Source organism: Anarhichas minor, unplaced genomic scaffold, assembly GCF_050575085.1.
Source record: "Anarhichas minor isolate MPS153535 unplaced genomic scaffold, ASM5057508v1 ptg000010l, whole genome shotgun sequence".
NCBI classification, from domain to species: Eukaryota; Metazoa; Chordata; class Actinopteri; order Perciformes; family Anarhichadidae; genus Anarhichas; species Anarhichas minor.
Window position 1 is genome coordinate 8,433,788 of NW_027466456.1, and position 15,105 is coordinate 8,448,892.

The 15,105-nt window shown below is 40.9% G+C and overlaps 1 protein-coding gene across 1 annotated transcript in view; it reads left to right on the plus strand.

The window, feature by feature from the left end:
- Positions 1 to 14,833, plus strand: part of pex5la (peroxisomal biogenesis factor 5-like a) — a 76,324-nt gene extending 61,491 nt beyond the window's left edge. Inside the window, exons 10-15 of the mRNA XM_076088618.1 lie at positions 1,616 to 1,759; positions 4,219 to 4,289; positions 5,985 to 6,203; positions 9,081 to 9,246; positions 11,851 to 12,008; positions 14,632 to 14,833. Of these exons, the coding sequence (XP_075944733.1) occupies positions 1,616 to 1,759; positions 4,219 to 4,289; positions 5,985 to 6,203; positions 9,081 to 9,246; positions 11,851 to 12,008; positions 14,632 to 14,833 (960 nt within the window). The remainder of the gene's footprint in view (positions 1 to 1,615; positions 1,760 to 4,218; positions 4,290 to 5,984; positions 6,204 to 9,080; positions 9,247 to 11,850; positions 12,009 to 14,631) is intronic.
- Positions 14,834 to 15,105: the final 272 nt, after the last annotated feature.

The window sequence follows — 15,105 nt, forward strand, 5'->3', positions numbered from 1 at the left end:
ACACTGATGTTGAGATGTACAGTACTGGCAGCAATGGACAGAGCACACAATTAACCCCATTTGCCTTTCCACCCAAAATTAAAAGGAATAGTTCAACATTTAGGGAAATTCACGTATTCCCTTTCTTGCAGAGAGTTAGATGATAAGATCAATATCATCTACGTCTGTATCATTGAGCTCGAACCAGGAAATGATTGACCTAGCTTAGCATAACGACAGTAAGCTGTCTCTGCACACTGCTGAAGCTCACAAATGAACACATTCTATCTTGTTTGTTTAAACAAGGCAATCGACAGGCAACCAGCCGAGACCCCAGAAGGTCAACACATCTATTTACATGTATTTACAAATGACATCAAATGTCTGTCTTTAGTGGTACTGGTAGGTGATTTTGATAGTAGAGATTGGCAAATAAAATGACATTCACCGTCAATGTCAAAGGAGGTGGGAGGGGAGAACAGGCGCACGAAACATAGCTTAGAACCTTGCAGTGTAGTTTGTTCACAGTTCAGGCTGTTTGTCAGTGAAATAGGCTAAATGCTACAACTCCTCCAGTACCAGGACAAGTGTCTGGCCTGGTACGTGTGGGAGTATTCCACTGTCTCAGAGGAGGATCAGCTACAAGAACGTTGTATTCTGTTTGAAAAATGCAAGACGTGAAAGAAAGCCCTGTTTGTAATCGCTCTTACATTTCATTTATGTTAACATGATGATTACAAATCATCACATGACAACGACAAGTTGTCGGCATTCCTTTTGCTAGCGATGTCTTTATGCTAAGCTAACATGATAATCTCCAGGCCTTAACTTCATACTTAATGCATGAAATGAGAGGAGACGACAGTGCTATCGATCCTCTCACCTAACTCTCTGCAAAAAAAGAAAAGAGACTCCCAAAATGTCAAACTATGCCTTTAAACACTGCTGTTGGGTGTGGAAATGTATCTTTTCACAGGAATTGAAACCTTTAAAAAAAAAGCCAAAAATGTGCAGAGCTGCCTTGTTTTTAAGTTTACCAGTGAATTCAAGTCCTGAACATTACTTTAACAAATCAGATTGGATTGAATGGTTCGATTCAAGTACCATTTCATCCCCAGATTAATACACAGAATATTTTGGAATAGGAATATTATATGGCATAATACAGCCTATATTCTATCCTATGCATATAGCATCACCACATATGATATAAAGTCATGTTTGTGGGTCTCAGAGGACAGAACATATGGCTGAGCAGTATACTTTGTCAGCTGACCTTCTTGTATAATGAAATCATACGAGATCAGACCTCTGGGCTTTCTGATTGATCCCAGTGCAGAAAAAAAGTAAAGAAAAAGCCGTTTTAAAGTCATCACGCTCAGAAGCGGCCAACAACACACCGGGGTAATCAAAGTTTGAAAATGCAAAGTGTAACATTTAAAGAGAACAGACAAATCCCGGGGAGCTCAGCCCAGGTTTGATGTGAGGCAGATAAAAGATCAATTCCTGCTGCTGGAGCTTTGCTTCAATATACAACTGCACAGGACAACTGCACCCTGGTTGCCCTGGTTTTCATTTGAATATGGAAGAGAGAGAAACTGACATTACCACTGTCCCTATTTTTTATTGCTGACAGGGCTACTACTTCCACACAGATAATCCTTATAAAGACTTGCCTAACGCATTTGAAGAGGGACAAAAGAAGTCACGAGAGGGAGACTTGCAAAACGCTGTGCTTTTGCTGGAAGGAGCCGTCCTGCAGGACCCTCAGGATTCAGAGGTGAATTCATTCTGCACACACGTTTTTTTTCCTTATTTACAGGCATGTTATCCGTGGATACATTCATATTTACAGCTGGGGGGATGGAGGTAAATTTACAGCACGGATGGTCAATAAAACTGTAGTCCTGCACTGGTCAACCCGACCGAGAGAATCTATAGAGGAACAACTCCTTATTGACCACACAGGCTGTATGAAGCAGATTTCTAGGCAGCACCCACAGGCTAGACACTGATCGCCTGTTGAGGGCAAAGGATTTTTTTTCCTCTTTGTTAAAAGAGTTGTTTACTGTCGCAAAAATATTCACATTGTTCGTACTCTTGATGAGAGTTTCCATTTGCCCATTGAGCTCAATAAGGGCTCAATCCGCAGGTTTTTCTCCTTTTTGTATTCTGCCCGTTTCTAAAGAAGTGACCTCTTTGCAGGCTGAAAGAGCAAAGCCTTCATACAAAGTACTTACGGAATCCCCTGGAAAATAGAAATGTGCCAGTTATTCCGGGGAGAGGATTATCCCACGGTGTATGGAACTAATACGATTCCAAAATTCCACCTATGGCGCTTAGTGGCTTATTGCCCCCACTGTGAAGACCTCTGAATCATTCAGAAAAAAAAAGATTTCGACCGTCATTTTGAGTGGAACAAAAAAATGCATCTACAAAGATTAGCCTTAGAACAGGTTATTAAGAGTGCCCTTACAGGCACAAACAGAGGAGCAGTCTCCTAATCTTACATTTTGGATTTAAGGGTTGGTTACATCATTGTGTGCCCTCTTGTGCTGGTCAAAGGTACTTTCTATTTGCGTGTCCCTGCGGAGGACCAACACTGGCACAAATATCAACCACAGAGCCTCTCACACGGTCACATTCAACATTTACTGAGCAAAAACTCAACAACCAAAGGCTAGTTGATTAATCTAGCAACTATTCTACGTTAAGTTTCAAGCAAAAATGCCAAAACATTTGCTTGTTTCAGTTTCTCCAGTGTGAGGATTTGCTGCTTCTCTCTTTTTTATATAATTGTATAATTTTGTATAATTGTGTTCCGTTGCCGATACCAGTTTCGGAAATGACTCCGATACAGCCTAAAATGCTGGATCGGGTATCGGTGGGTATGCAAGTCTTTGCCCCGATTCAATATGACGTTATCATACGATTTATCAGCACATTTATGCTACAACAACACGTTTAATTTGCTACCTGATCTGTATATCCTGCCCGATCGGTACTGCACATGTGCAAACTAGTACTACCAGCCTGTGGTTAAACACTCTTGTGCACCTTATTTTTTCCCTGAAATTGTTACATTGTGAACAACAAATCCATGATGAAATCGGCATGAGAGCTAAGTATAGTTAGCTGTAAGCAGCTCCTGGGCAGCACAGTACTTGCTTAAATAACGCTGCTGATGTTAACGTTACATTGCTTTCTAGCTCTATTCAGTAAAAACGAGTTTTGGGCAAAGGTAAATCACAGCTTTATGATAACCTGTTATCTTGTTATCTTGTGTTTTTGGTGAGAAACTTGAATAAATACACTTGTTTTAAGGAGATGTTTTCACAGCAATATAAGATAGATATTAGAGAGGGAATTATGATCTCTTCAAAAGGTCACATTGTCGCAGCAGTTTGTAAACACAGCATTTAAAATGTGCCCCTCCTCTCCATCTCAACAAGCGAGCGAGAAAGAGCGAGATTGTTTCACGGCGGTTACGCTCTAAAGCTCAAATAAACATGTATAAAGAGGGATTGTTTTAGTATCAGTCTAAACATTGTTTTTTACACTGACTTCTGGGATAGTGGTTGTTTTTAAACACACTGGTATCGGAATCTGTATCAGGAAGGAGAAAATGGTATTGGAACATCTCTATTGAATATTTGGGGGTTTTGCACTGTTGGTAGAACACAGCAAGACATCTGAAGTTGTCACTGTGTGCTGGGAAAGTGTGATTTGAAGTTTTTTACGTGTTGTTTTGTCCAAACAACAGTCCAAACCCCAAATATGTTTAATGATAAATCCATCACCACAACAGTAACTGAGGACTTTTCAACTTTGAATAAATGAGGAGTCCTCACCTAAATTATCACTTTCTTTTTAAAGAGATAGAGCATGTCAGCAAGTCATCTCTGATCGCCTCGTTGAATAATACGTGGCTTTCTATTGCTCGGCTGGTTTAATATCTGAGAGTATCTAAAACCCTCAAAGCTTATAAACACTTTTTTTTAATCATAATTGCATGCGCCCTTGTTTGACCTCATGAAAGTTTTCCATTTGATGGAGTTCTGAATGTTTAAATGCTCTGCAGCTCCTCTGGCATCCTTCGCTCCGTGCTGGATCTCACTCATTGTGCGTGACAGACGATGCTGAGCTACTGTAACCGTTTCATCCCCTGGAGAATACCGGCTATGGAGTCCAGGTTTCCAACCTGCTGTTTACTGTTACCTGTATTTTGTTTCCCCGCAGGCTTGGCAAGTGTTGGGGACAACGCAGGCGGAAAATGAGAACGAGCAGGCAGCGATCGTGTCCCTCCAGAGGTAAGGACAAACAACTGCAACAAATTCCCATTTAGAAACTAAAGCCGATAGACTGTCAGCTGTTATTGCTCTTCGTATGAAATTTGCCTGAGAGGTTTCAATGAACTTTTTGGCAGCGAGAGAACTCAAAACTCGGATGTCATATTTATTGTCCCGAGGAAGAATGGCATCACCATTTTACTTCACTGTTTTACTTTACCAACTGGGTAGTGGAAGGAAACATTTCTGCGACTTTTATTCCTAAAATAGAAGCACTCCACATGGATGGTGATTGCACAGAGCCAGGGTAGGAGTCCACAATGGGAGGTGGCCCACTTTCATTCATAACACTGCTGAAGCCCGAAATTGCACCTATCTGAGAGTGTGAACACCGACGAGCCAACTGAAAACAGGAGACAGCCATTCAGGGGGGGGGGGAAAGCCAGATCGTCCATTCTGTGAAATTCAAAAATCAATTTCAAAAATGTAATTGCTGTTCTAGATAAATGGGATTCCAGAGGATGTGAATCATTTATTTTTCAGTCCCTGCAAGAATCTTGCTCAATCCAATAGACTCATGCATATTCTGAAGCGGTATTCAGATCTCAGATAGTTTGCATGGTGTAGATTGTAGTTTGTTTATTATGTAACAGCTCCATCTGTGAGGGGACTGTTTGTGTACGAAGTGAGATTAGATGTTTAACTGGCATTACTCCTGTTGTTGCTACACTGGCTGGCAACACTTCAGTTGTTACCATGTTATCCTGCTCTATTCAGGTTTTTTTTTTTTTACCACTTCATTAAATATTGCCACACAGACAAAAAAAATGTCTAGTTTTGCTTAGTTTGGGTTATTTTGTGCTTCGCTTTGTCTCCACAGCTCTCTGAAACATGTTCTGAAGTGCTGTGGGTAACTGAAGAGGCAAAAATGTGACTGATGTGTGGTTATGTTGTGTTTTTTTAATGGACAGCCAGTTCTGTGCACAAACAAATCTGCTAAATCTGGGACATGTCCCTGGATAACATGGCTGTCTGGTCACATTGGATTTACTTAAAAATATGGATCAATTGAATTTATCTTTCCATTTTTACACCTTGTACGCATGGTACACATGTTGCACAGAAAAACACATCCTTCAACGTGTGCAGTGAATTGAATTGCCTTAACCAGAGTTTATGTAATCGTCAGCCTCAGCACATTGCAGTGGGGGATTGAATTAATTTAGTTTGACTGAGATTATGAGGGTTTTCAGAAAGTTGTTGCGTCTGCTGTCGCAAATCTGTCTTGAAAATCATTTTGATGAAAGCTAAATCTTGTTTTGGCCTGTCCTCCAGTTTTCAAACTAATCCAAGTTGTTCCTCTAACATAGTGCTGCTTCTTCTCCCCATTTCAATTATTAAAGCAAGAGTAGATCTTAGTGGCAGTTGTCCGAATTATATAACCGGTGATATAACTTAAGCATCCGCTACAAACGCACATCTCTCGCTCTGGTACAAACACGAGAGCTTTTCTTTTTACTAAATGCAAACCTAATGCAAATCATCTCACCCTGCTGCTGAGAGTACAGCTCATCCATCCAGAAATCATTAGCCCCCGCCTGATGTTCCCTTGCTTTGGCCTGTCCCAATTAATGCCTGTCAAATCTAGATTTTCCTTTGAAGTGCACAATTTACACCATCTCTTCTCGCCCATGCCGGGGTCCTGTCTCCATCCAGGTGTTTGGAACTCAACCCAAACAACCTCCCAGCCCTCATGGCTCTGGCAGTGAGCCTGACCAACACTGGTATGCGAAATGACGCCTGCGAGGCCCTGCTCCGCTGGCTGCGACACAATCCAAAGTACAAGCACCTGCTGAAGGGCAAGACCCACCTGATGGGATCCCCAAACTCCCAACGCAGGATGTCTACGGCTCCCAACGTGGGCAGATACGAAAGGTGGAGTATTAAGACTGAATAGGCGTAGACTGCAACAACAATACTTCAGAATAGAGTATTGAGCTGTATTTATAGGTCTTATAATCTGAATTTGCAACAACGTTGCTCAGACAGGACATTTTAAACTTCTTTATCTGGCACACGTTTTGTAAAAACAATGTCCAGTGTCCAAACAAAAGACTGATATTTAAATACCAAACCTGAATTTCAACCTTCTAACAGTTCAGTCACTGAGTACTGGTGCCAACACCACAGAACCAGCAATACTTTAGGAAAAGGTCACTATTTAGGTTACAGATACCTACAAAACACATACATTTTTTTTTATTATTGATATGTTATGAATGATAATATGAAATTGGAGTCATGCGATCCACTAGATGGAAGACATATTCCTCTGTTGGAGATCTTGGGACTACAAAAACACTCCGTCTACTCGCAGTTGTACAGTGGTGTTAACAGAAGGAAGCTTATCTTACATCAGTCTTTGGCAGAGTAGAGACACTGTTCTGCAGAGAGCACACAAACCGGTGTGGTCATTTGACGCTCCAAAAATCTAAACTAGGTCGGATGAGGAGCGTCAAAGCAGTTTAACGCCAGCCATAACGCGTTTTGGTGCATATTCAGCCATTTGTCCTTCAAAACCCGAGTTTCTGTTGTGTGTTCCAGTGTATTTGTTCTGGGTTTTTATTGCGAAGGGAATAACGGAAGGAGTAAAGTGATGATGCGCTGTTGCTGACAAAGAGTAATAAAAATGTTGCCACCTTAGTGTAGACCACAGAGCCGCCATGTTATTAGTTAATTGCCTTCATAAAGTATAGACGCAACGTAAGCCCTCGACACACAAGCTGAAACAAAAGTTGTCTGTATGTGTCTACCTGTTTAGCTTAGTTTGCCATGTATCTTTAATTTGGCAAAAGCAGCACTTTCTAGCAGAGTACCTGCAGGCATGAATCCCATCAGCAGAGGGAGGAGGACAGAGGCCAGGATGAAGCACTGATACAGACTGATGTCTGTGTTCTTCATTATCTCGAGACTTCACTGAGGATTGTGATTTATTTCTTTGACATTTTAGATTTGTTTGCAGTGAGATATTAGTTATTTTGTATTGAGACGATGATGTTGTAAACAAATCAGTTGCTGCTCTAGAAAAAACATTTAGCCATAGTTATATTTTTTAAAAACAACAAATTAAAGACAAATTCACATTTATAGACACACATGACATGCATAGATATATACACATACATATATATATATATATATATACATGCACATATACACACATACATAAAAGAGAGTAAAAAAAACTACAAGGCTTTCAAATACCAAACTAAACCACTTTTTCTGCCAACACTAGGGATGCCAAGAGAACCAATACTTTCATGTTTGCAAAAAATAACGACTCGTCCAGGGGATGCACCCCATTTATTCTTTGACAGTGCTACATTGTGAATAACAGATCACGGTTGAAATCGGCAGAAGGTACTAATGGTAGCTGTTAACCCGTCCTGCTTGGCTTAATAAGGGGCCGTTCACATGGTGCGTCTACAAACGGGTGGAAAACACCGGCCGTGCCACTTTCATTTTCTATCGAAGGTGCTTGAGGGGTTGAGCCCAAAACCTGCAAGCTGCAATGACAATGATGATGAAGTTGTGGTACTTTAGCAGTAAGACTTACTGACTCAAAAAGGCAAGTCAAAACAAAGATAAATGGATTTCTAGCACCGTAAATCTGTCACGGTGGCTTTACTGCTCGATTTGTCTGTCAATTTGTCTGACCTTTCAACCAGGAGTTGTGACGTCCTTGGACGAAGCAAGTCAAATAGTCAGTGGGACAGAGCATAAAGCTCGGAGTACAAAATATATCTGGCAGCTGTGATTGGTTGTTCCTTGTTACATGAGATGCAGTGCACGCTGCAGCATTCCAAAAGTTGCACTATTTTTAGCCGTCTTGCCCTGAAAAAAAATGTCCGCTTGGGAACGCTTGGGAACGCTTGTGCACCGTGACGGTGTCAGTCTCACTTTTGAGCGCCTTCTGCGCGTCTACATTGACAACAATGGATTTTAGGCCCCCTAATGGAGCTAACAGCTAATGTTAACGGAGGTTCCTTTGAGTTACATCGTGATGTGTTCAGGCTCTACTCAGGAAAAAATAGTATTCGACGTCGGTAAATCATGACATTATGATTGTGTTCAAATGTAATTTGTAAAATTGAGTTTTTGACGAGAAACTCGAATAAATAAAGTTGTTTGGGGGAGATGTTTTCAAAGCAATATAAAAGCAAATATTTACATAAAAATACAATTGTTTATTCCCTAATCATTTGCATTGTGTGTTTTTTTTTGCAAATAAACACTATAGATGACAATAACAATGTAAAATAATAACATTTTGAATTTTAACACCGACTTGAGAACGAGTGAACTTATTTACAGTGGCATCGAATTGGGTGTCAAGAATCGTGGAATTTCACTGGTATTGGTATCAACTACTACATTTCTGATCATGTGACATCTCTAGCCAACACTGAGGACATGATTTACATAACCTGAACCAATGAACAAAAAAATAACTGAATACTATTGGTCCTTCTTTTACTCAACTATTTTAGCATTTTTCCTTCCTCTTATTTCTCTTTTCTTCCCTCACGTTTTCTCTCGTTTAGCCTCCTGTCAATCTCCCTCTCCATCTCGTTTTCTTACATTTTGTATATAAGTTGACATGCAGCAGTACAGTGCACATCATAGCTCTGAGATCTTAAGAGTGCTCACTCAGCTGCCTTAAGTCACATTAATCCTTAGCTCTGTGTGTGTGTGTGTGTGTGTGTGTGTGTGTGTGTGTGTGTGTGTGTGTGTGTGTGTGTGTGTCCACAGCTCCCTGCTACCCGAGGTCAAGGAGCTCTTCCTGGAAGCAGTTCAGCACAACTCTGACAGCATCGACCCGGATTTGCAGACAGGCCTCGGAGTGCTCTACAACCTCAGCGGAGAGTTTAACAAAGCTGTAGAGGCCTTCAATACGGCCCTGTCAGTGCGGCCCGAGGTAGGACACACACACACACACACACAAACACACCAAACACAGACACACAAATGCGGAAATGTGCAGATTAGAAAGAATGAAGCTAAAGTTGCACAAACACTTGTCAGAGGCAGAGATGCAAAATACAAGAGATGCAAGTGCAAAATGCAAATGACCTAATTTGTAAACGTAAAAGCCCAAAAAGTTCAAATCTGCATCTTAAATCAAATACATAATTTAATAATAATTTGTTCCATTTTTTGCCATCACTTATGAAACAAGCATTAAGTATACCGATACAGTATATTGTAATACAACAAAAATCTAAATATACGGTGAGATTCACGTATACTGGGTACTGTGCAATACATAAGAATATATTGTTTTCATTCAGAATATTTTTGAACACAAAAGAGAGAGTGCCATACAGTATGATATTGGCACTGATGTTGTAGATCAACATATTCTTAAAGGGTCAGTTCACCTCAAAGCATACAGTACTTTCCAATTAGTGGTGTCCAGCCATGCAATTATTTTAATTTACTTTCTGAGATGTTGAAATGTTCGCTGCTATTCAGTGCATACTGGGGTCTCACTGGCAGAGATCACTGTAAGCTGCGGTTGGTGAACACATGGATGCACTGGTCTCCTTGCAGAGACAACATGTCCGACAGCTGGTTGACTCCAGCTGGCACTCAGTTGTGCCAATGATGTAAACTCTGCGCCTGGTTGCTGGTTGGTTTTCCTATCCTAGCTGGTGGCTGTTGATAGGTTGTCACACACACACACACACACACACACACACACACACACACACTTGTGATCTTTGCCAAAATGTTTCCTGTACATGATATTGTTTCCATTATTACAGAAATAAGATTTCATTTTATATTATTGCAATAATGATGGTAATATAGACAGAAACTACGACTACTGTTCTGCAACAGTACTTTCCTCCAAAACTCACAGAGGTTTGGAGGGAGTGCCGTACAATATTGTGATATTGTGGCATTTATCATTCCAAATCACAATTCACTGTTGAAACTAACCATAATACTGTTCCATGTATGAGCTATTTTAAGTTGTTGCACAAAATATATTTTTTTTATTTCCATGGTACATTGTGAATATATTAGACCTCCATATATCAAATATATTGTATTTATTTCCATTAAATGCAGGATTTGTGACAATCAGTTACATTTATAATCTTGGCGGGTCGGCATGCAAGCTCAAATTATTTCACTGAGATGTTATGGCTGTTGCATTTTTTTTTACTTTGTAGTAAGAGCAGATGATATGTGCAATATTAATTATAATTGCAATAACAATATACAGTACATGGGAATTGTTTTACTAACCTTTTATGGTTGGTCTGTTAGAAACTAAACTCATTAAACTGACTCCGAGAAATACATTCAGTTCCAAAGATCTGCTAAAACCCCCCCCCCACACACACACACACACACACACACACACGCACACACATGACACTAAAGCGCACACTTGAAACCATGATCTGTCACACACCACATGTTCCCATGCAAACACGTACAGCATGAAGCCCTCAAGCTTGTACACATCCTCAGAGAGATGGAGCTACAAATATCAGGGAGAGCTCATGCAAACAGATGCAATGAAGCACATCAGACTGTCACAGCAATATGTGAAGCAAGGAGCTGCCAAATGTGGCCTCATGAACTCTGGACTGGCACACATTTGCTCTCAGTAGAGCATGATCTAGTACACACACACACACACACACACACACACACACATTTACACAGAAAACCAGACTTTGGGGCATATTTCATACACAACAAAGAAAACAAACACATAATTACAACCACAAACTTTTCCCCCAATCTCTGCATCTCCTTCATGCAAATCAGTCTCTGTCCTCCCAGCACTGTCCCAGGCCGGCACGAATATTACTCACTGTTAAATCCAACCTCCCACATTCGACTTGATAATATCGGCTCCCCTGCTGGAAAACAAAAGCTCTGAACACAAAGGGAGATAATTATATCCCACTGCTAGGCTTAGCCAAAGATGAAGGACCCCTATTCTGTAGCAGACCATGACCTCTGTATGTGACTGTCTACCTGCAGGTGGGAAACAACAGCAAGGACACAGTGTGATGTAACTCAGCTCTCCTTAAAATACCCTTGGTTTCTTCTTAGCAGGGAGCTGCATAATGCTCCAAACACTTCCTTGTTATTTGTGCATAAAAAAATGTACGTCTCACTTGCACACTGCTGCGTTTGCAAGGCTGACTGTTGTGTAGCAGTAGCTTAGATTATTCAGCTCCAGTTCACTCGCACTTTCCTGTTAGAGACACTGTCAGCTGCTTAATCAGGCTCTTTCAGAGATGGGAAAGCATTTAAGACTTAAAGATAACTAAAGAGATGTTGCCGATTAGTTTTTAATGCAGGCAGAAAGGAATTCGCCAGTGTGTTATCTAATTAAAAACATGCAGGAATATGTATGTGCGAACAACATTATCAACCCTGACAGCGTCTAATAACACATGTCACAGTGAACTTTACTAAAAACAAACTTTTCATCTTCACCATTTGACATTGCTTATCACTCAACCAACACCACCACTCGCCCTCCATCCAGGACTACTTGTTATGGAACCGCCTGGGGGCCACACTGGCGAACGGGGACCGGAGTGAGGAAGCGGTGGAGGCTTACACGCGAGCCCTAGAGCTGCAACCGGGGTTCATCAGGTCCCGCTACAACTTGGGCATCAGCTGTATTAACCTGGGGGCACACAGGTGAGTGACCTGGGACTATAAGAGAGTTAGCTCTTACACTTGTTTAAAGAAGTGGAGTAGAGTTAATTAGGGTAGCATAAAGAAAAGTCAGAATGGTACTTCATTGATGAGCCATTGATGAGAATATACAATCTAGCGAAGTGAGATGAATAGATCTAAACTCAGCAATCCACCAGTTATGCAGCAACTATGCAGCAAGCATACACAAATATCCAAATCAAGGCTGTGATTATCGATTAATCTGTCTCAATAAGTGATTAATCTGTACAAAAGTAGTCACAATTCCACAGCCCAGTCAGCATTCAGATTTCTTGTTTTATTCCACCAATGGTCCAAACCTTGAATGTGATTAGTCAGCATCAAATCCTCACATTGAAGAGGCTGCAACCAGGGAATGTTTGTCATTTTTTCTTGAAAAATGACTGAAACATTAAACTAATTATTAAAATGATTGCTTAACAATTTGCAGCTCTAAGGCAATCTCTTAAATTACTATATATTGTGATGAGCAGATAAGATGATCAGCAGCACGTAAATATAAACTTAATGTCGACCGTAACAGCTTGGTCGATTATAAAACAACAACAAACGTTGTGGAGAAAATGTTAATTTTGCATGAGACAAAGGCCTGTTGGCCATACCATAAAGTTAGTATTACAGACATAATTGTGTGAATTGGCAAAAACCTAGAGGGAAATACAATTCAGCCCACAGCATTCATAATACCCAAACATGAGTAGGCCTATTCATATTTCAAAATTAGCTAGCTACCTTAATCAAGAACATTCCAGACTCATTATGAACCTGCTAGACAACATCCAAAAGAAAACAAACTTCCAAAAACAAACAACTCTACTGCACACTTCGTTACCTGCAACGATAGCAACCAAGCACACAAACACCAACAGCACATAATTGGAAATTGCGACATGATTATTCCGTCACACACTATCCTGAAGCGACATGGCGGGACCGTTAGCAGGCGGGCTAGCTAGTGAATTAAGTTATATGGAAGCAATGACAGTAGCATTTGCTAATGCTAGCTAGCTCATCAAATGATCTATAAGCAACAACAGTGTGAAGTGGGGCGTGTAAGCTAACTAACGTTAACTAAATTATTAATGTTCGCTCCCAAAGGCAGCCACTTCATTTCCCACTTTAGTGTTTGTGACAATGTGCACAGCAAACGTTTAGTCATTCAATGAATGGAGCAAAGGGGCCCCCTTTTGAAAAAGGGTGTGTTCAAAATAGAGTATGGAGTAAGGTTTTTAGCTTAAAGCTACCGGTGTTGCTGCATTTACAATATCCACATAAGACATGTCACATAGTATGCAAAGCAGGTTTAAAGGGTTAGTTCACCCAAATTACAAAAATAATGTGTTCTCCTTGCTTACCTCCAATAGCCAGCAGTGTTCAATCTGTCTCTGAGATGTCTGTCTTCACCCCAACAAAATAAAGTGAACCAAATTTGGTTTATGGTGCTGAAAGCATTGCAAAATGATACATAACTTATTTAAAAACAACAAGTATTTCCAGAGACAATGTATATCATTCTGGGCAGATTGCACACCTGCTGTGAGATCACCAGCAAACGTTTAAAGGCTCTGCAGCCACCCACAGGTGTTTTCAATACTATGGCTGATTAGAACTCTGCTCCAAGCACTAATAATAAAGGTATAATTTGTCCCATGCAAGTAGATGCGAAAAGGGGAGTCAGAGAGATCTCAATTGAATACAGTCCGTACACACCCACATAGTCCTGCCCACAGGACAGATGCGCAGCACAGTACATCCCTGTGTAGCCTAATAGGCAGTGCTAGATGCTTGTTGACAGAGGGACTTGGACTAGTGGTGAACTGCCAAGCTTACACGCTAGCCAGCAAGAACCATGCAAGAGCAAGTCAGTCCCAATAGCTTTCTGTGCTAGCCGGCTTGCTAACTGTCACTTAACATGCCAAGTTAGCTTGGTCGCAAAGGTTCACATAGTTTACGCCCATAAAAGTTGAATAAGAGTATAATGGACATTCTCATTCGAAACAAAGTAGCAGGATGGTCAGAGCGGTGGCCATTTTTATGTGTATTGTTGCCATTGCGACTGCTGTAGCGGGCTAACTTCCGTATAAGCTAAACCGACTTACGGTATATCGCCAACTCATTGTGAGTTTTTGTGATAACTAAAACCATAAAGTAAGATTATTAAGCGAAAGCCAGAGTAAATGAGCAAAATTTAACAAGCTTTATCCACACACTTGCTATCGCTGGATGAGTGTCAACATTGTTTCCAGTGTAGCATTAAAACATGCTACACTGGCATACAGGCTAGCTAGCTAACTAGTGTACGGCTGGTTAGTTAGCTAGCTTGCTAATTCCTTTATGGCCACTCCTTCTAAGGCCAGCACAAAATAATCAGTCCAAATAAGGCAAATCAACATGTGTCTTGTTTGTTCGTTTGCACTATCCACTCTGCTGCTGTAATCCTTCACATTTCCCCTTTGTGGGACTAATAAAAGATTATCTTATCTTATCTTTTCTTGTGCCGGGCCTGCGCAGGATCACCCATTGCAAAATTACCTCAACCCACACATACCCTAAACCAATATTCCTATTATTGTTGCTTCCCTAGAGAGGCAGCCAGGAACTTCCTGACTGCCTTAAGCCTTCAGAGGAAGAGCCGGAGTCGCCAGCAGTCCCACCAGGTGATGTCTGGAAACATCTGGGCTGCGCTGAGGATAGCTTTATCCATGATGGACCAGCCCGAACTCTTCCAGGCTGCAAATATTGGTGACCTGGATCTTCTCATGCGGGCCTTCAACCTAGACATTTGAGGAATGGGAGGTTGTGACAATAGCATCTTCCCTCTCACTTACCCTTCAATTTCTACCCAACAGCCAAAAGCCCAAAGTGCACACATCAGGAAGGATTGGATCTGATGTTAGAGACAATAGTGTGTTTTTTTATGCACGTCAAAATTATTTACATAGTCGTCAAAGTTGTCATATTTTTCGTCCACGTACTTGGAGCAATTCTGAGGACAGGTTCCTCCAAGTGCTTGAAGTAACTGCTTTGTGATGAATTTGCACTGCAATTTGTGATTTCC